At 41.9% G+C, this 21,917-nt stretch overlaps 1 protein-coding gene across 2 annotated transcripts in view; it reads left to right on the top strand.

The window, feature by feature from the left end:
• wtap (WT1 associated protein) overlaps positions 1-21,917 on the top strand; it is a 57,116-nt gene that overhangs the window by 15,156 nt on the left and 20,043 nt on the right. For both annotated transcript variants that reach the window (XM_070889714.1, XM_070889715.1), the window contains exons 4-5: positions 275-333; positions 17,607-17,734. In XM_070889714.1, the coding sequence (XP_070745815.1) occupies positions 275-333; positions 17,607-17,734 (187 nt within the window). The remainder of the gene's footprint in view (positions 1-274; positions 334-17,606; positions 17,735-21,917) is intronic.

Below are 21,917 nucleotides of genomic sequence, written 5' to 3'. Positions count from 1 at the left end.
AAAATCTGGAACTCTCTTCCAAATAGCGAGGTCAACTGAAAATGTCAAAACTGAGATTGGCAGGTTGCTATTTTGTTCAACATGGTTATCAAGGGTTATAGAACCAAGGCGGGTAGATGGAGCTAAGGAGCAAGCTTGAGGGCTAAATGGCCTACTCCTTTCCTATGTTCAAATTAGAGGAAATATGTGAATGCAACAAAATGTAGTTTTTATTTATTGTATTTGCATATGAAACAATTAAGTGTCTAATATTTGACCCTCTTTCTTCCTCTAGATGGAAACAGCAAGAAGTCTATGTACATGCGTTAGAGACTAAGTGCTCAGAGCTCGGCTGTAAGTTATTTTAGTTTGTTCATAACTGACTAACGACAAAAACATCCATTCAATCAAAATAGCTGCAAAAGATTTTAAAAGAGCAGCAAAGGTCCTTTTGTAATAATTGGTAATTAGGTGGTGGTCACCAGTTGCATGGACTTGTCTTGCAAGTACAGCATAAGGAATTATGTAACATTAAAATATGTGGTTATGGTTCTTTTGGATTAAGTGTAAACTTGCACACTTTTAGACCACTCTGTTCCAGTTTATCAAGTTATCTATGGGATGTAGATTTCTGTTCCCTTTGGAAATGAGCATGGCAACAAAACACGTCTGACAACTTGGAGCTGAATTTTCAAATAATCCAAATGTTGGTAAATGGTTGAGTACAAAATTATTCACTCTGCAACTGGTACTTGGCCAAAAGTACTGTAATAAGTTTTAACGATGCCTTTTGTTTCCGTGTTTAAATAAATTCAGTTGCTTAAGAATATGTGCTCCTTTTTGCTTCCCCACTCCCAACTCATCTTGGAAAAGAGCAGTACATTGACAGTGGTAGAATTGGTAACGCAGCAATTTTGTTGTCAATTTATAAATGTTTAAACTTTATTAAGTAGAAAAAACTTTACTTAACTGGCCGTGCCATTTTGACTCAGCTACGTGTATTTTTTAGTTTCTAGGATGTGGATGTCGCTGGCAAGGCCAGCATTTATTGCCCATCCCTAATTGCCCTTGAGAAGGTGGCAACGAGCCACCTTCTTGAACTGCTGCAAATTGTGGTGAAGGTACTCCCATAGTGCCGTTAGGGATGGAGTTCCAGGCTTTTGACCCAGTGACGATGAAGGAATGGCGATATATTTCCAAGTTCAGATGGTGTGTGACTTGGAGGGAAACGTGATGGTGTTCCCATGCACCTGCTGCCCTTGTCCTTCCAGATAGTAGAGGTCGTTGGTTGGGAGGTGTTGTCAAAGAAGCCTTGGCGAGTTGCTGTAGTGTATCTTGTAGATGGTACACTCTGCAGCCACGGTGCGCCAGTGGTGAAGGGAGTGAATGTTTAAGGTGGTGGATGGTGTGCCAATCAACTGGCTGCTTTGTCCTGGATGAGGTCGAGCTTCTTAAGTGTTGTTGGAGCTGCACTCATCCAGGCTAGTGGAGACTTCCATCACACTCCTGACTTGTGCCTTGTAGATGATGGAAAGGCTTTGGGGAGTCAGGAGGTGAGACACTCGCCGCAGAATACCTAACCTGACCTGCTCTTGTAGCCACAGTATTTATCTGGCTGATCCAGTTAAGTTTCTGGTCAATGGTGACCCCCAGGATGTTGATGGGAGATGTGGCAATGGTCATACTGTTGAATGTCATGGGGTGGTGGTTAGGCACTCTTGTTGGAGATGGTCATTGCCTGGCACTTGTGTGGCACGAATGTTATTTGCCACTTACCAGCCCAAGCCTGAATGTCGTCCAGATCTTGCTGCATGCAGGCATAGACTGCTTCATTATCTGACGAGTTGCTAATGGAATTGGACACTGTGCAATCATCAGTGAACATCCCAACTTCTCACCTTATGATGGAGGGAAGGTCATTGATGAAATGGCTGAAGATTGTTGGGTCTCAGACACTGCCCTGAGGAACTCATGCAGCAATGTCATGGGGAATGTGATGATTGGCCTCCAACAACCACACCCATCTTCCTTTTGCGAGGTATGACTTCAGCCAATGGAGAGTTTTCCCCCCGATTCCCATTGACTTCAATTTTATTTGGGCTCCTTGATGCCACGTTTGGTCAAATGCTGCCCTGAAGACAAGATCAGTCACTCTCGCATCACCTCTGGAATTCAGCTCTTTTGTCCATGTTTGGATAAAGACTGTAATGAGGTCTGGAGCCGAGAGATCCTGGCGGAATACAATCTGACCATCATGAGCAGGTTATTGGTGAGTAAGTGTCGCTTGATAGCACCGTCGACAACAACTTTCATTGTTTTTCTGATGATTGAGAGTAGACTGATGGGGTGGTAATTGGCCAGATTGGATTTGTCCTGCTTTTTGTGGATAGGACATATCTGGGCCATTTTCCACATTGTCTGGTAGATGCCAGTGTTGTAGCTGTACTGGAACAGTTTAGCTAGAGGTGCGGCTAGTTCTGGAACACAAGTCTTCAGCACGACAGCCGGGATGTTGTCGGGGGCCACAGCCTTTGTGTAACCAGTGCACTCAAGCATTTCTTGATATCACGTGGAGTGATTTGAATTGGCTGAAGACTGGCGTCTGCGATGGTGGGGACCTCGGGAGGAGGCCGAGATGGTTCATCTGCTCTGCACTTCTGTTTGAAGATGGTTGTAAAAGCTTCAGCCTTGTCTTCTGCACTGGCGTGCTGGGCTCCGCCATCATTGAGGATGGGGATGTTCATAGATCCTCCTCCTCCTCCTCGTCAGTTGTTTAATGACCATCGCCATTCACGACTGGATGTAGTAGGACTGCAGAGCTTTGTTCTGATCCATTAGTTGGGATCGCTTGGCTTTGTCTTTAGCATGCTGCTTCTGTTGTTTAACATGCAGTAGTCCTGTGTTGCAGCTTCCCCAGATTAGCACCTCATTTTTAGGTACGTCTGGTGCTGCTCCTGGCATGCTGTTCTACACTCATTGAACCAGTGTCCCCTGGCTTGGTGGTAATGGTAGAATGAGGGATATGCTGGGTCATGAGGTTACAGATTGTGGTGGAATACAATTCTGCTGATGGCCCACAGCGTTTCATGGATGCCCAGTTTTGAGCTGCTAGATCTGGTCTGAATCTATCCCATTTAGCATGGTGGTAGTGTCACACAACACAATGGGGGGGTGTCCTCAGTTTGAAGACGGGACTTCGTCTCCACAAGGACTGTGGGGTGGTCACTGCTATCAATACTGTCCTGGACAGATGGTTCTGCAACGGTAGATTGGTGAGGAGGTGGTCAAGTAGGGTTTTCCCCTCGTGTGTTGGTGTTTTCACCACCTGCTGCAGACCCAGTCTGGCAGCTCTGTCCTTCAGGGTTTGGTCAGTAGTGGTACTGCCAAGCCACTCTTGGTGATGGACATTGATGTCTGCCATCCAGAGTACATTCTGTGCCCTTGCTACCCTCGGTGCTTCTTCCAAGTGGTGTTCAACATGGAGGAATACTGATTGATTAGCTGAGGGAGGGCAGTAGGTAGTAATCAGCAGGAGGTTTCCTTGCCCATGTTTGACCTGATGCCATGAGACTTAATGGGGTCAGGATGTTGATGACTCCCAGGGCCACTCCCTCCCGACTATAAAGCACTGTGCCACTACCTTTGGTGGGTTCGTCCTGCCAGGGGACAGGACGTACCCAGGGATGGTGGTGGAGGAGTCTGGGACATTGGCTGAAAGGTATGATTCTGAGAGTATAACTATTGTCAGGCTGTTGCTTGACTATTCTGTGGGACAGCTCTCCCAATTTTGGCAGAAGTCCCCATGCTGAATACTTGGTATATTTGTTTTGTGCTCTCCACAACCATCCACAGGCATGGAGTTCCACAGGCATGGAGTTCCACAGGGCCAAATGCAATAGATGTGTTTTCCTACACCCGAGGGCAATGGGCCCAGCTAACTTGAGGGTGCCTTGCTCTAATTGTATTTAATAATTAAAAGCTTAGTATGAGTGTAAAATTATTTGAAGTTTATGGGCCAGAGTTTGCGATGGGTAATAACGGCGAACTAATAGTGTTTGCCATTATTACCCATTTGAAACTGACCGCCGCTTCAGGATGTAGTGCATGCGCATTTAAATGCAGAAATCCTAAAGCTGCGGTCAGTCATTCACTGCTCCGACACTGGCGGCGCTTTGGCCCATCCACACCGTAGCTGGCAATCAGTGTAATCTGGGGTTTTAACCGCGTATAGACAGCTAAACATTATGGCCCTGAAAAACTAATTTTAATTTTGTGGAATATCAAATTTCTCCATTATTTCTCCAGTAGTATCAGCTGTGGCTCAGTTGATAGTACCCTCTCCTCTGAGTCAGAAGATTGTGGGTTCAAGTCCCCACTCCAGAGAGTTGAGCTCAAAAATCTAGGCTGACACTCCAGTGCAGTACTGAGGGAGTGCTGCACTCAGAGTTGCTGTCTTTTGGATGAGACATCTCAGATGGACGTAAAAGATCCCATGGCACTGTTTCGAAGACGAGCAGGGGAGTTGTCCCCGATGTCCTGGCCGATATTTATCCCTCAATCAACAATAATAAAAACATTATCTGGACATTATCACATTGTTGTTTGTGGGAGCTTGCTGTGCGCAAATTGGCTGCGACATTTCTTACATTACAACAGCGATTACACCTCAAAATACTTTATTGGCTGTAAAGTGCTTTGGGACATCCTGAAGTCGTGAAAGGTGCTTTATAAATGCAAGTTTTTTTTTAGGGCAATTACAATTTTTACGAAACTTTAGTTCATGATACAGGTGTATATCAGATTCTACCTTATTCCCATGTGAAACCCCCAATCTTTCTTTTGCTCTCAGTAACATTTTTAGAAAGTCCGGATAAAAGCAAGTTCTTGTTTCCTGTTCCCCGTCTGAGAATTCTGCAATATGATTGGCTGCTTAGATAGCTTGTTGACTTCACAGAAGATTGCACTAGGGAATCCCCACTATAAGGCACTGAAATCACCTTGTGCGTCGAAAAAGGCAAATTTCTCACCACTGAGATCGCAAGATCTCTAGGCAGCTTTTTTTGGAGTCAGCGGTGAGTGTCTTTGCTTCACCGCTGACTGCAAATTACAAGCCTGTATTTAACACAGTCCCATGACTTCTGGTTTAAAATTAATTAATTGTTGTCCTGAGTACGTTGATGAATTGCATAAAGAAAAGTGTGCCCTAATGGTAAGTTAATAATTGTGAGGAGCTGAAATTATATGGCTTTAAATAATATTTAAGTAGTATTTTAGTCCTCATTTCAAATGATGCATTTTTACATTTTATGAATGGCCAAATGCTCTTTCTGATACAAAAGAGAAGTGCATGAGTTTGTATTCTTATTTTCCTCATGGTGCAGTATAGATTTTGGCCTTGTGGTGCTTGCCACTGCAAAGAGAGCAAAAAGGAGAATTCTTCTGGCATTGAAAAGCACTCCTACGACTGGGCTTTTTTTTTTAAAGATTTATTCACAAATGCATCTGGATCCCATAATATAATCATAGAATAGTACAACACAGAAGGAAGCCATTTGGCCCATCAAGTCACGTCTGTCTCTTGTAGAACAATCCAGTTAGTCCCACTCCCTCCCTCTTTCCCCATATCTCTGCAATTTTTTTCTCCTTCATGTATTTATCCGATTCCCTTTTGAAGGCTGCTATTAAATCTGTATCCACCACCATATCAGGCAGTGCATTCCAATTCCTAACCACTCGTTGCGTAAAAAAACTTTTTCCTCATGTCGCCTCTGCTTTTGCCAATCGCCTAAAATCTGTGCCCTCTGGTTATTGACCCTTCAGCCATTGGAAACCGTTTCTATTTATTTACACTATTCTCTTAATGATTTTAAACACCTCTATCAGATCTCAACTTGGCCTTCCCTGCTCTAAGGAAAACAACCCTAGTTTCTCCATTCTCTCCTCGTAACTGTAGACCCTCATCCCTAGAACCATTCTCGCAAATCTCTTCCATATCCTCTTCAAAGCCTTCTTAAAGTGCGGTGTCCAGAATTCAACACACTACTCCAGGTGGGGCCGAACTTGTGTTTTAAATAGGTTTAGCATTATTTCCTGGCTTTGTACTCTAAACCTCTATTTATAAAGCCCAACATCCCATGTGCATTATCAACTGCTTTATTAACCTGTCCTGCAACCATTGAAGATTTGTGCACGTGCATCCCCTTTAAAATACTACCATTTAGCATGTATTGTCTCTCCTCATTCTTCCTACCAAAATGTATCGCCCCTCACTTTTTTATCTGCCATATGTCTACCCTTCCACCAGGCTTTCTACAACCTCTTGAAATCTATGACAATCTTCCTCATTGTTTATTACATGTCAGCTGCAAATTTTGAAATTGTGCCCTGTACCCTCCAAGTCATTAACATATATCAATTGCCACAACTCTGTTTTCTATCCTGTCGCCAATTATGTATCCATGATGCTACTGCCCCTATTATTCCACAGGGTTCAGTTTTGCTAACGAGCCTAATATGTGGTACTTTATTAAATGTCTTTCGAAAGTCCATATACACATCAACTGCACTGCCCTCATCTACCGTCTCTGTTTCCTCATCAAAAAAACTCAAATCACATTAGTTAATCCTTTAACAAATCCATGCTGGCTGTTTTATTAGCCCATGCTTGTCCAAGCAGCTGTTAATTTTCTCCCAGATTATCGTTCCTAAGAGCTTCAAAACCACTGATGTTAAACTGACTGTCCTGTAATTGCCAGGTTTCTCCTTCTCCCCTTTTTTTGAACAAGGATGTAACATTTACAATCCTCTAGTCCTTTGGCACCATCCCTGTATCTAAGGAGGATTGGAAGATTGTAGCCAGCACCTCCATGATTTCTACCCTTCCCTCAGCAACCTAGGATGCATCCCATCTGGACCGGGTGACTTATCCACTATAAGTACTGCCAGCATTTCTAGTACCTCCTCTTCATCTATTTTTTTTATCTCACCCAGTTTCCCAGCTGCCTCCTCGTTTATCATAGCTTTGGCAAAGTCCTTGCCCTTGGTAAACACCTATGCAAAGTACTCATTTAGTACCTCAGCCATGCTTTCTGCCTCCACCAATAAATCTCCATTTTGGTCCCTAATCAGTCCACCGCTCCCGACAACCCTTTTACTGTATAGAAGACCTTAGGATTTCCTTTTCTGATAACCGTCAATCGATTCTCGTACTGCCTCTTTGCCCCTTTTATTTCCTTTTTCATTTCTCTGTACTTTTTGTATTCAACCTGATTCTCCCTTGTGTTATTACTTCTCCTTTGTTTTGTCATACACCCCCTTTTTCTGCTTCATTCTACTCTCTAACTCCTTTGTCATCTTTGGAGCTCCAGCTTTGGTTGCCCTCCCTTTCCCCCTTGTTGGAATGTACCTTGACTGTACCCGAACCATCTCCTCTTTAAAGGCCGCCAATGTTCCATTACATTTCAGCCTGCCAGTCTTTGACTTCAGTTTACCCGGGCCAGATCCCTCCTCAATTCACTGAAATTAGCCCTCCTCCAGTTAAGTATTTTTATTCTAGATTGCTCCTTGTCCTTATCCGTAACTAATCTAAATCTTACAATACTATGATCACTATTCCAGAGCTGTCCCCGACTCTCTGACAATCTCCACTTGACCCACAATTCCCCTAGATTAGGCTGGATAGCTCTTGATCGGCTGGGGCGGACACGATGGGCCGAAATGGCCGCCTCCTGTGCTGTAAATTTCTATGATTCTACAATAGATCCAGCAATGCCTCCTTCCTCGCTGGCAGGAAACATATGAATCAAGAAAGCTCTCTTGACAATACTTCAAAAATTCCTCCCTTTGCTGCCCTGCACCCAATCACTGCCCATTCAATATTGGGGTAGTTAAAGTCTCCCATCATCACTACTCTATAGTTCTTGCACCTCAAAGTATTTTTTTTGCAAATCCGTTCCTTGATCTCCTTCCCACTATTTGTTGGGCTATAAAATACACCAAGTAGCGTAGCTCCTTTATTGTTTCTTAACTCCAATCAAATATTTTCGGTCTTTGATCCCTCAGTACATTTTCTCTTTCTACCACTAACATTTTCCTTCAACAAAACTCTTTTTTCCTTTTTTATCTTTACTGAATACCTTGTACCCAGGAGTATTAAACATCCAATCCTCCCTTTTTTGAGCCAGGTCTCAGTTATCACCACTTCATCGTAGTCTCACATGACTATTTGCGCCTGCAGCTCACCAACCTTCACTTCATGCATTTACACACATGCACTCCAAACCTAACTTAGATCTCTTTGTATTTTCTACGACCATATCTAATTCTGTATTATTTCTAACTCGAACTGTCTTTCCCAGTCCTTTGTGCACTTTGTTTCTACTTTTTAATATCTTGGTGCCCAATGGGAAAGAATAGTTCGCACGGATTTAAAAAGGAAGGTCATGCTTGACCAACCTTACTGGATTCTTTGAAGAAGTAGCAGAAAGAGTAGATACGGGTAATATAGTAGATGTAATATATTTTTGGCTAGAAATTGCATAGTGCCCCATTTGGAGTGATAACTTTTGCATTGTCGCACAAGTATTGCCAGGTGAAAATTATTTTCTGCTCCTGGGAACTTCAGCTTTAGTGTTCCAAGAGGGAAGTGGAGCGCTAAATCAAGCTCTATCACTTCACTTAGAGCGCTAAAGTGTGTGAGGGGGCGGTATCAGCAGAGCACTGAATGATGTTCAGTGCAGTGCTGCCAGCATTAGAGGTTGCTTCCCTTGCTTAAAAGGAAGGGCCAATGATGGGTTGAAACATTCTTGCCGCACTCTCTGCTCGACTTGGTATTACAGCCCCAAGCACTCAGAGTACAGGGCTGAGGAATTGCGCATAAATCAGCAGTGAAAAGCAATCGGAAGGCAGCAGACTGGTGCGAGGAATAAAGTTTGCCCTATCTGACCACCACTGCCTTTAAATATCGCTCCCCAAGCGGCCAACCGAGGTGACGGCGCCTCCTGTAGTTGCTGTTGTTGACATCCGACGATGCAGCAGGGGGCGGGACCGAATATCCCATCTGGGGTGAAAACGGGACTATGCGCACCTGACGACGTCATGATCTATGAGGCGCAAGAGAGCGGGGTGGTAAGTGTTAACACCAGCGCAAAACTGCCGGGGAAGTTCGCGAACATTGGTGAATTCGCCATGCTCGGTCGGTAACCCCTCAGCACCCTGTCACCCCACCAGCAGGTGCTAACGGAAGGCACAAAGCAGCCGAATTTCTCCCCCTTTGATTTTCAAAAGGCCTTTGATATTGTAGATTCATAGTAGATGCATGACCGCAGTCAGACCATGTGGAGTCGGGACAAGTAGCAGAATGGCTAGCAAGCTGGCTACAAAACAGAAAACTGAGATTAAGGGTTAAACGTAGTTACTCGGACTGGCAGAAGGTGGAAAGTGGTGTTCCACAGGGGTTGGTGCTCAGACCAGTTAGCCAGTTACATGAACAATTTGTACTCTGGAATTGGAAGTACAGTTTCTAAATTTGCTGATGACACCAAATTGGGAGGTGTATTTAATACTGTCTGACAAAATACAAGACGACATTAATAAACTTGCATAATGGGTGTATAAATGGCAAATTAATTTCAATATAGACAACTCGGGTGGTGCATTTGGTCAGAGGAATATGGAGGCCGCATACTCCTTGGAAAATTAAGAGTCTGAATGGGGTAGAAGAGCATAGAGATCTAGAGTATAGATTCACAAATCAATAAAAGTAACAATGCAAGTTAACCTGGCCATTAAAAATACAAACAAAACGCTGGGGTTCATTTCTAGAGGAATAGAATTCAAAAGCTGTGAAGTTATGTTAAACTTGTATAGAACATTGGTTGGACCACAGTTGGAGTACTGTGCACAGTTCTGATTTTCATAATTACAAAAAGGATGTAGATGCACTGGAGAAGGTGCAACTTTCTTTTACAGGGATGATACCAGAACTGAGAGATTATAACTGTCGGGAAACATTGAACAGGCTCTTTTCTCTAGAAAGGCCGAGAGGTGACCCAATAGAGGTCTTTTAAATTCTGAAGCTGTTTGATAGGGTAAGTGTAGAGAGGATGTTTCCAATTGTGGGTGAGTCCAAAACTAGGGGCTATAAATGTAAAGTTAGTCACCAATAAATCCAGTAGGGATTTCAGTAGAAACTTCTTTACCCAGAGAGTGGTTCAAATGTGGAACTCGCTATCACTTAAGGATAAGCTAGATAAGTAGCTGAGGAGGAAGGAAGTAGAAGGATATGCCAATAGGGTTTGATGAAGCTGGGTGGGAAGAGACTTGTGTGGAGCATAAAAACATCATCATAGATCAGTTGGGCTGAATGGCCTGTTTGTGTGCTGTAAATTCTATTTATGTAATTCGATAATCGCGCAATAAAATCTTGTGTCGAACTCCAACGTAATCATTTTTTTGGATAGGCAAGACTTCTGGATACACGTCTGAAATATATTTTGTTTTGTTAACTTTATCCCAGAGTAACAAAATACATCTGACAAAGACTAAAAGGAAAAATGAAGTGTAGGCTTGAATACTTGAAATGGATATATGCTTCAACCAGCAATCAGAACTCCGACTCGTGGAAGTTTGACATTGTTCTTCATAATTGGCTAATGTCTGGTATTTAAACAGCATAATGTTGTGTTGGGCACCAAGGCATAAGCTTCTCGTGTCTGTTTTATGTCATACGTCCTTTGCTGTTTTGCATGTGGTTTGCCATTAGTGCATTAGCAGTAAGTGGTGGGTTTGAGGATGAGCAATTGTAGTTTCTTCAAGTTGACCATCTTTAAGCTGCTAGCGGAGGCTAAATTTGCTTGTTATACCTGTCCATTTCATTATCAGCCCCAAGTAAAACTAATATCTTTCTTGGCATAACCATACATTGAATCACGTGCATTGAATAATTAGAATCATTTTGCATGATTCCATTTTTCATGCTAGATAGTAGTAAATTCCTAGGTGATCATCCATTCCCATATGGCTGTTGAAGTTGTTGACACATGGGCTTGACATTTGGATCAATGGCCTTATAGTATCCCTTACCAACTTTGATCAACTGAATAATATGTGGTGGAAGCATTTTTATGCCACTTAAATGATCCTTATTGTAGTTGTGGTTACTCTCCACTGATTCACAGCAAAAAGATGGCTTCCATAAGTCTCCTTTGTACTGAAATTTATAACCTTTTGTGTAACCTGAATGGAAGAATATGCTGCCTAAAGGGAAGAATGTGCTGCAGAGCTAATGATTTGTGATATTATGCACTGTGGGTTGCCTATCTTATTTTTTCTGCATCAAAAGGCAGAAAGTACACATCAAGAGTGTTGTATTTGGGTTGTTTCTTTTTGCAGACCGGTTAATTGAATAGGAAGATGAGAACAAAAATACGCCATTCAGCCCCTTGAACCTGTTGTGCATTCAGAGCATGGCTATCTGTACTGCAACTCCATTTAACCACCTTTCCTCCATATCCCATGATGCCTTTACCAAATAGAAATCTAACAATCTCAGGTCTTGAAAATTTGAATTGACCCAACAGCTACAGCCTTTGACAGGAGAGTAGAAACTCACAGCAAGAAACTAGCAGTGGAATATGTGAATTACATAGCTAGATGGAGAACAGGTTTGGGCATTAAATATTGCAGGATATAATACATTTTGGGGAGGATGGGGGATGTAGATTAGCTGTACTAGTTAAAGATAATGTAATGGCAATAGAAAAAAAGGATGTAACTACAAGTAAGATAAATACAGAATCCATATGGATTGAGTTAAAAGATAAGGGATCCATCATGCTAATAGGGGTATACTATGGACCACCAAATCGTGCAAGGGAATTGGAGGAAGAAATAAGTAGGCAAATCTACGGTGACTGGCAGGCATTGAATAATAATCATGGGAGACTTCAAATACCTCCAAATAATCTGTCAGGAAGAAGAGAAAAGGAAATCGAGCTTTTACAGAGTATACAAGGCTCCTTTCTCACTCTACGCAAGAAATCCATCACTGCTGGATCTTGTCATGGGTAATGAACCAAGAAGAGCAAGAGAACAAATTGGTACTGGTAATCACAACATAGTAAGGCTCAAGGTTAGGATCAAGAGTGACATAAGTAGGACCCTTCAGTCTACACTCAATCATTAGCAAAGTAATGGAAGGTGTCGTCGACAGTGATATCAAGCGACACTTACTCGCCAATAACCTGCTCACTGATGCCCAGTTTGGGTTCTGCCAGGACAACTCAGCTCCAGACCTCATTACAGCCTTGGTCCAAACATGGACAAAAGAGGTGAATTCCAGAGAGTGACTGCCCTTAACATCAAGGCAACATTTGACACAGTGTGGCATCAAGAAGCCCTAGTAAAACTGAAGTCACTGGGAATCAGGGCAATAACTCTCCACTAGCTGGAGTCATACCTAGCACAAAGGAAGATGGTTATGGTTGCTGGAGGTCAACCATCACAGTCACAGGACATCGCTGCAGAGTTCCTTAGGGCAGTGTCCTAGGCCCAACCATTTTCAACTGCTTCATCAATGACCTTCCCTCCATCATAAGGTCCGAAGTGGGGATATTCGTTGATGACTGCACAGTGTTCAGTGCCATTCGCAATCCTCAGATAATGAAGCAGTCCATGCCCAAATGCAGAAAGACCTGGACAATAGTCAGGCTTGGGCTGATAAGTGGCAAATAACATTCATGCCACACAAGTTCCAGGCAATGACCATCTCCAACAAGTAGAATCTAACCACCATCCATTGGCATTCAACGGCATTACCATCGCCGAACCCCCCCCTCCCCCTTGCAAATCAACATCCTGGGGGTCACCATTGACCAGAAACTTAACTGGACCAGTCGCATAAATACTGTAGCAACCAGAGCATGTCAGAGGCTGGGTATTCTGCAGCGAGTGTCTCACCACATGACTCCCCAAAGCCTTTCCACCATCTACAAGGTTACGAGAAGCAAAAGAGGAATAGCAGAGGCTCTGACCATCATTTTCCAGTCCTCCCTGGCTACAGGTGTGGTGCCAGAGGACTGAAGGACTGCTAATCTTGTATCTTTGTTTAAAAAGGGAGAACGGGATAGACCGAATAATTACAGACCAGTCAGCCTAACCTCAGTGGTGGGAAAATTCTTGGAAAAAATCCTGAGGGACAGGATAAATCTTCATTTGAAAAGACATGGATTAATCCAGGACAGTCAGCATGGATTTGTTAAGGGAAGGTAGTGTCTGACTAACTTCATCGAATTTTTCGAGGTGGTAACAAGAGGGTCGATGAGGGCAGTGCGTATGATGTAGTGTGTATGGGTTTTAGTAAAGCTTTTGATAAGGTCCCACATGGCAGACTGGTCATGAAAATAAACGCCCATGGGATCCAGGGCAAAGTGGTAAGTTGGATCCAAAATTGACTCGGAGGCAGGAAGCAAAGGGTAATGGTTGATGGGTGTTTTTGTGACTGGAAGGCTGTATCCAGTGGGGTTCTGCAGGGGTCAGTGTTGGGTCCTTTACTTTTTGTGGTATATATCAATGACTTGGACTTGAATGTTGGGGGTATGATTCAGAAGTTTACAGATGACACTAAAGTAGGCTGTGTGGTTGATAATGAAGAAGAAAGCTGCGGACTGCAGGAAGATATCCTGAGTGCGCAGAACAGTGGCAAATTGAATTTAATCCGGATAAGTGTGAGGTAATGCATTTGGGAAGGTCTAACAAGGCAAGGGAATACACATTAAATGGTATGACACTGAAAAATGTAGAGAAACAAAGGGACCTTGGACTGCAGGTCCACAGATCCCTGAAGGTAACAGGCCAGGTAGATAAGATAGTCAAGAAGGCTTATGGAATACTTGCCTTTATTAGTCGAGCCATGGAATAAAAGAGCAAGGGCATTATGCATGAACTGTATAAAACACTGGTTAGGCTGCAGCTGGAGTACTGTGTGCAGTTCTGGTCACCACATTACAGGAAAGATGAGATTACACTGGAAAGGGTGCAGAGGAGATTTACAAGAATGTTGCTTGGACTGGAGAATTTTAGCTATGAGGAAAGATTGGAGATGCTGGGTCTGATATCTTTGGAACAGCTGAGGCTAAGGAGAGACCTGATTGAGGTATATAAAAACTATGAGGAGCCTGGATAGAGTGGATCGGAAGGATCTGTTTCCCTTGGCAGAGGGGTCAACAACCAGGCAGCATCGATTTAGAGTAATTGGGTGGAAGTATAGAGGAAATATGAGGGGAAATTTATTTACCCAAGAGGGTGGTGGAGGTCTGGAACTCACTGCCTGAAAGAGTAGTAGAGGCAAAAAGCCTCATCACATTTAAAAGATACTTGGATATGCACTTAAAGTGCCGTAACCTACAGTGCTACGGACCAAGAGCTGGAAAGTGGGATTCGGCTGGATAGTTCTTGGTCGGCCGGCGTGAACATGATAGGCCGAAATGGCCTCCTTCCGTACTGTAAATTTCTATTATTCTAAGGCATAAGTCAGGAGTGTGATGGAATATTCTCCACTTGCCTGGATGAATGCAGCTCCAACAATACTCAAGAAACTCGGCATCATTCAGGACAAAACAGCCTGCTTGATTGGCACCCCATCCACAACCTTAAACATTCACTCCCTCCACCACAGGTGTACCACGGCTGCAATGTGTATTAGATGCATGGCAGCAACTCGCCAAGGCTTTTTTTCGGCAGCACCTCCCAAACCTGTGACCACCACCACCTAGAAGAACAAGGGCAACGGGCGCATAGGAGTTTCCCTCCAAGTTGCACACCATCCTGATTTGGAAGTATATCACCACCGATCCTTCATCATCGGGTCAAAATCCTGGAACTCCCTCCGTAGCAGCACTACGGGGAGTGCCTTTACCACACAGACTGCAACGGTTTAAAGCGGCGGCTCACCACCACCTTCTCAAGGGCAATTGGGGATGGGCAATAAATACTGGCCTTGCCAGTGACACCCACATCCCATGAATGAATATTTAAAGAAAGACTATGGTAATATATTGGAAAAGAGAACATTTTGAGGAAATGAGGGTAGAACTAAAGAAGGTAAACTTGGAGAAAATCTTGGAAAAATAAATGCAAATCTTTTAAAATGGTAATCAATAGAGATCAAGAGAAATACATCCCACTAAAAGCCAAAAACAAGCAAGCTAATTATGGAGCAATGTGGATGAATAAAGAACTAAAGGAAAAGTTGAATCTAAAGAAAAAGACGTAACGGCAAGGAGCCAACAGTAGGCTCATGGAGAAAGTCGGGGGACAAATAATTGAATGGATAGCAAATTGGCTAAAAAAAATAGGAAGCCAAGAGTAGGGATAAAAGATAGTTATTTAGATTGGAGGAAGGTAGAAAACAATGTTCCACAGGATCAGTGCTGGAACCACAGTTAAACCTATTTTACATTAATGATTTGGACTTGGGAACAAGTAATACAATATCAACATTTGCAGATTATACCATACTGGGGAGGGGTTATAGCGAACACTGAGGAAGAATGCAACATAATACAGGAAGACATTAGAAAACTTGCAGGCTGGGCAATTAAGTGGAAAGTAACTTTAACATAGATAAAAGTACACCTGGAAAATAAGAAACTGAATGGGGTAGAACAAAAGGATACTGGTGAACAAATCATTGACAGTAGTATCGTAGGTCAGCAAAGCAATTAAAAATTCTAACTATGCACTGGGATTTATTTCATGGGGTACAGAATTTAAAAGTAATGAAGTTATGTTAAACTTGTATAGAGCATTGGTCAAGCTGCACTTGGAGTAGTGTGTGTACATTTTGGGTCTCCATACTATAAGAAGGACATAGCACTGGAGAAAGTCCAAACAAGATTTACGAGGGTGGTACCAGAAACGAGAGATTGCAGCTATTGGGAAAGCTGGAACTGGTTTGGGCTTTTTTTTCTTTACAAAAGTGAGGACATATAGGCGACCTGATGGAGGTCTCTAAAATTATGAATGAGTTGGACAGGGTAGATGTGGAGAGAATGTCCACTTGTGGGAGAATCCAAAACTAGAGACCGTAAATACAAGATAGTTACTAATGAATCCAATAGGGAAATGAGGGTAGTTAGAATGTGGAACTCGCTACCACAGGAAGTGGTTGAGGCAAATAGCTTAGATGCTTTCAAAAGGAAACTAGCTGAGTACCTGAGAGAAAAGGAATAGAAAGATATGCTGAAAGGCTGAGATGAGGTAGTGGAATGGGAAGAGACTCATATGAAGTATAAAAATGAGCCCAGACTAGGTGAGCCGAATGGCCCGTTTCTGTGCTGTATATTCTCTGTAATTATTATATGAACTATTTTAAGAGTGTTGAACCATTAGAAGCTCATTTCTGTAACTTTTTGAACGGAGTCCCTGAAATGCGAAGTGCAAAGATCCACAGTACTAACTTAACACAGAAACAGTCAGTCAATAATCGAGAACTGAAAATCTAAGGACAATTGCCCATGGAGGCAGGCTTTTTTGAAACAAGCCTGCACCGGGCGCACACACCCCCCCCCCCCCCCCCCCCCGGCAATCAGTGAAACTGACAACTTGGGCTTTTCCGCAGTAATAATTGCTGTTGGAATACCTTATTAAATGTTGGGCCTTGTTGGATTAGGTGTAACTGGGGTTTTAATGGTGTATTGACTGCTAAACAGATGTTACAGTCCTGAAAAACTAATTTTAATTTTATGGCACATCAAATTTCTCCATTATGACAAATATCGCAATTTTCAAGAGACTTTTAAAAAAAATATATATATATTTTTGAAAAGTTTTTTCATATTTATTTCAGGTGCCACCTTATTCCCATGTGAGAGCCCCAGTCTTTGTTTTGCTCTCTCAACATTTTTTTTAAAAGTCAGGATAAAAGCAGGTTCTCATTTCCTGCTTCCCTGTCTGAGAATTCTGTAATGTGATTGGCTGGTCAGACAGCTTGTTGACGTCACAGCAGATTGCGCAAGGGGATTCCCATATTACTGCACTGAAATCACTTGTGCATCAGAAAAGGTAAACTTCTCATCAGAGATCGCGAGATCTCTAGGCAGATTTCTTTGGGCCAGCAACAAATGCCTTTGCTTCGCAACGACCACCAATTCCAGGCTATTGTATAATCAAAAGTATTGTATGTTAGTCTAACGAGCATACTGATGGGTATTATTTTTTTCTTAAATGTTACCTAACCAGCAAAATATCTCCGTACAAGAGCCATGCCCTTGGGTTTCCAGGTCATGAAAATGTGACGTAAACAATGACTTTTATGGTAAAAGATATCTAAACTGGAGATACTACTTTCAGAAACAGGACCAGAATCTAGCTTTAAATCCAAGGCCACTTCTAAGGAGATACGAAGGTTAAGCTCATAGCAGTTTAATATCTTGTCTGTATAGATGGAGTAGTGAAAAGCCATGAATTTTCAATGTCTGCATTGGCGCGTTATGTGACCGAAACCAAATGCAAAAAAATTTAACCGTGCTAGCTGAAATCCTAGCACTTAGAATGACCCAGTATAGAAAGCTATGTCATGAGCAAGGATTTGTTAATGTGTATTTGTTTGCACTTCCATGTTATGACAGCAAATGATGTGAGTGGGTTAAGAGAGTCTGAAGAGAAGCTGAAACAGCAGCAACATGAATCAGCTCGAAGGGAGAACATCCTGGTTATGAGGCTAGCTACCAAGGAACAGGAAATGCAGGAATGTACTGTAAGTATTTTCTATTGCATTGAACCTTTTTAATTTATTAGACATTAGTGTGCACTAATAAATATCTTTGAATGCTGTGTTCTCATTCTTTAATCGGAATGAAAGGGAGCTGACAACCTATAAAGGAAATTAATTTTTCTCCTTCATGCCTTCATTTCAGTAATTAAAAATGTTGTTCCAAATTTCTAAAAGGCCGCATAGTTCCAGAATCATCTATTGCATCTTCTGACTTGCAGTTAGTGGCCTTGTTTTGGTTCTAGCTTGTGGTCAATCATTCACAGGAAAAGGCGTAGGTCATTCAGCTCCTCGAGCCTGTACACGTCTGGCCTCCCCTTTTCCTTATCTTTACTTTCAAATATATAAAAATAATTTAGAATTTGTGTGAAAAAAGTTCTGTGAAACAGTAGAAATGTGTTTCTAAAATTCTTCAATCCCTATTAATGCAGTGCTACTAATGCATTGAGCACTGCTGGAAAAACAAATCTCTCATGTAGCTGGTAGTAAACACCTAGGTAATGTAAAACCATCTTGTTGCATATAATGTAATTAGTGCAGTCCCCATCACTGACAGAACTCATACTTATGGCGGGCAACCGTTTTATACTGAGCAACTAACGCTCACCATTTGCCATCAGCATAGAAATCAATTTCAAAGGCGCCACTTACAACGTATTATGCGTGCCTCCTATTTCAGGGAATTCGGTAAATTCTTTGCATCTTCGTTGCTGGTGGAGAGTATTTGAAATCCCCTAAAATATTCTGACATTTCAGTGGCAAAATGAATTAAAACAAAACAAAAGAAACTCTTCTCATTTCACAAAAAAAGGGTCCAACAGGCAAGTGGCAGTGGTGGTGGCTACCTACCAGCTGCCCTGGTCAATTTCAAATACATTAAAATCAACTTGAGTGTCAGCGCTGTTTTATGTAACTTTTGATGATAGAGGATTTAGAGTGATGGTTTTACTACAGCTTGTGATGGTTTTACTATCCAACGCTTATCATAGTCATACAGCACACGGGGCCATTTGAGGGCCATTTGGCACATCATGTCTATGCTGGCCCTTTGAAAGATATCCAATTAATCCCACTATCCTGCTGTTTCCCCATAGCCCTGAAAATGTTTCCTTTTCAACTATATATCCAATTCTCTTTTGAAAATTACTTTTGAATCTGCTTCCACCGCCTTTTCAGGCAGTACTTTCCATATCATAACTCGCTGAGTTTTTCAAAATTTTCACCTTCCCCTGGCTTTCTTGCCAATTATCTTAAATCTGTCTCCTCTGGTTACTGGCTCTCCTGCCAATGGAAACAATTTCTCTTTACTCTATTAAAACTCCTCATAATTTTTAACACCTGTTAAATCTCCCCTTAGCCTTCTCTGCTCTTAAGGGTAACAATCCCAGCTTCTCTAATCTCTCCACATAACTGAAGTCTCTCATCCCTGATGTCATTCTGGTAAATCTCTTGCAGCCTCTCCCAAGGCCTTGACATCCTTCCTAAAGTATTCCAGCTGAGGCCTAAATAGTGATTTTTAAAGGTTTAGTATAACTTTCTTGCTTTTGTACGCTATATCTCTATTTATAAAGACACGGATCTTGTATGGGTTTTTTAACAGCCGTATCAACTTGTCGTGCCACCTTCAAAGATTTGTGTATGTGAACCTCCGTGTGTCTCTTCCTGTTCTCCCTTTAAAATTGTACTAAATTTATATTGTATCTCATTTTTCCTTCCAAAATGCATCACACTTTTGCATTAAATTTCATCTGCCATGTGTCTGCCCATTTCACCAGTCTGTCTATTTCCTCCTGAAGTCTGCTACTATCCTCCTCACTGTTTACTACATTTCCAATCTTTGTGTTATCTGCTTATTGTAGGCGAATCGGGTTAACACCAATACACCCGCTATAAGTGGTGCATACTGGACTTCAGATTGAAGAATTACCATTTTTCATTCAACAGAATGGTTTTAGTCCTGCCCTATAATCATGTGCCTATTTTATAAGGTTTTTTTTTTGTTGGTAAATCAAACTGGTTTAAATAATGTTGATCAAATCTAGGCTACAGTGTATATATTAGTCGGTCCTCTTCTGAGTACAATCCACTGCCATGATATAACAGGAGAGTGCTGCATTGATGAAATTATCACCCTTTGAATTAGCTGTTGAACCACTGTTCTCTCTTTTTGATCTGAATATCGAATAATTTCATGGCACTATTTAAAAAGGAGCATTCTTCACTCAACCAATCCTTCCAATGTAAAAGGTCAGCTGGCTATTCATAGCATTGGCACAGAAAAACTGTCCCCCATTTTGCCTGCATAATTGAGATCAAAATAATTCACTTTGTCACACGTTGGGATATTTTGATGTGATAATGGCACTAATATCTGGAATACACTGGCTGAGAGTGGTGGAGGCAGATTCAATCGTGACTTTCAAAGGGGAATTGGCTCAGTACCTGAAGGAAAAAAATGTGTAGGGCTATGGGGAATGGGCGGGAGAGTGGGACTAGCTGAAGTGCTCTTGCAGAGAACCACATGGCTCAACAGGCCGAATGGCGGCCTTGTGCTGTAACAAATCTATGATTCTATGTAAATGAAAGCAGTTCATGTAAGTTACTGTAGAAGAAAGCCCCCTTCCCTGACCCAAAAAAAAGCAATCTAACCTATTGATAAGATTACATCAATATTAAAACTCTACAGAAGGCCCGATTTCCAGACAGCAGTAGTTCACATAATTTAAAATAGTTGACCAACTTTATAGATCGATCTTGAAAAGCCACATAGAAGAAAATGCTTCTTAACTGGATCAAATTACTTTTTTTGGTTCATCTTTTGCTCTCAACACCTGACTGCTACTACAATTGTCTTTTTTTTTTATTTGTTGTTGTCCTAATTGCCCTTGAGAAGGCACCTTCTTGAACCACTGCAGTCCATGATACTTCTTTGTAGCAGTTTGGTATAACTGAGTGGCTTGCTAGGCCATTTCAGAGAGCAGTTAAGAGTCAACCACATTGCTGTGGGTTTGGAGTCATGTAAAGGCCAGACGGCAGATTTCCTTCCCTAAAGGACATTTGTGAACCCAGATGGGTTTTTACAACAATCCGCTAGTTTCATGGCCACCATTACTGATGCTAACTTTTTAATTCCAGATTTATTTAATTAACAGAATTTAAATTCCCCAGCTGCCATGGTGGGATTTGAACTCGCTTATCAGGATCATTAGTCCAGGCCTCTGGATTACTATGCTACCATACCCATAGCACTGGTCACCCATGTTGCATTCTTAGGATGCTGGTCTCCTGCTCCCTGATTTTGTATTTGTGCATTTTTGCTGCTTTGTATGATACCTGGCTTGGTAATATCAATAATAAACTGGATGGTATTGGAATGGTCATGAAAATAATATTACAATAAACTGCTTGAGCACCAATGACATTAAGTATTCCAACCATCACTGGTTCAAGTCTAGGCAACATTCATCTGAAAACAAGAATAGCTTCTGGAGGCATTTACTTCGCTTCAACCTTTAAATGTGCAATTGAAGCTACCGTATCCTTATCGACAACAGTATCTGTACTGGCAGATCTACTTGAATTGCTGCAGAATCCGGCTGCTGAACTCGGTGTAAACTTCTTAAAAAGTCAACATCAAGCTGGTCTAGAGGTTTCCTCCAAATTCACTGTCAACATTGCCGAAGCAGATGAAGACTGTTGACTAGTGTGTTTTGAAGCTGATCCGGATTAAACCCACAGGTGCAACATCCTTGAGTATGAGAGTGTAAAGGTATGTTTGCAGAAGTGCACTTGAAGGAAGATGGTTTGGGAAGATGACCACTGAGATGAAGGAGCAAATGTGGATATCCCCTGTATCTGTTGCTATAAAGTTGAACTGTAATAGATATTGTACTGTATCTTGTCTGAATGTCTTATTATGTGAAACATATGGTTAAACTGTTTATACATAGTGTTAAAGCCAGTCAAAGTAATCACATGGTTTTTATGTCCTTGACAGACTGGACTATTTATATGAACATAATTCAAGCAGAATAGTTTTATGTTCCTATAATTCTTGTATTTTTAATAGTACACATGTTACTGTATCATTTCATTTAAGGATACATCAGACCTGATACCTTTCGGTATTTTAATATTCAGGGAAACACCAGAACATTTTCCAAAAGAA

The sequence above is a fragment of the Pristiophorus japonicus genome, chromosome 9, assembly GCF_044704955.1.
Source record: "Pristiophorus japonicus isolate sPriJap1 chromosome 9, sPriJap1.hap1, whole genome shotgun sequence".
In the NCBI taxonomy this organism is placed as follows: Eukaryota; Metazoa; Chordata; class Chondrichthyes; family Pristiophoridae; genus Pristiophorus; species Pristiophorus japonicus.
Note: the sequence above shows the minus strand (reverse complement) of the source record. Positions and strands in the feature narration are given on the sequence as shown.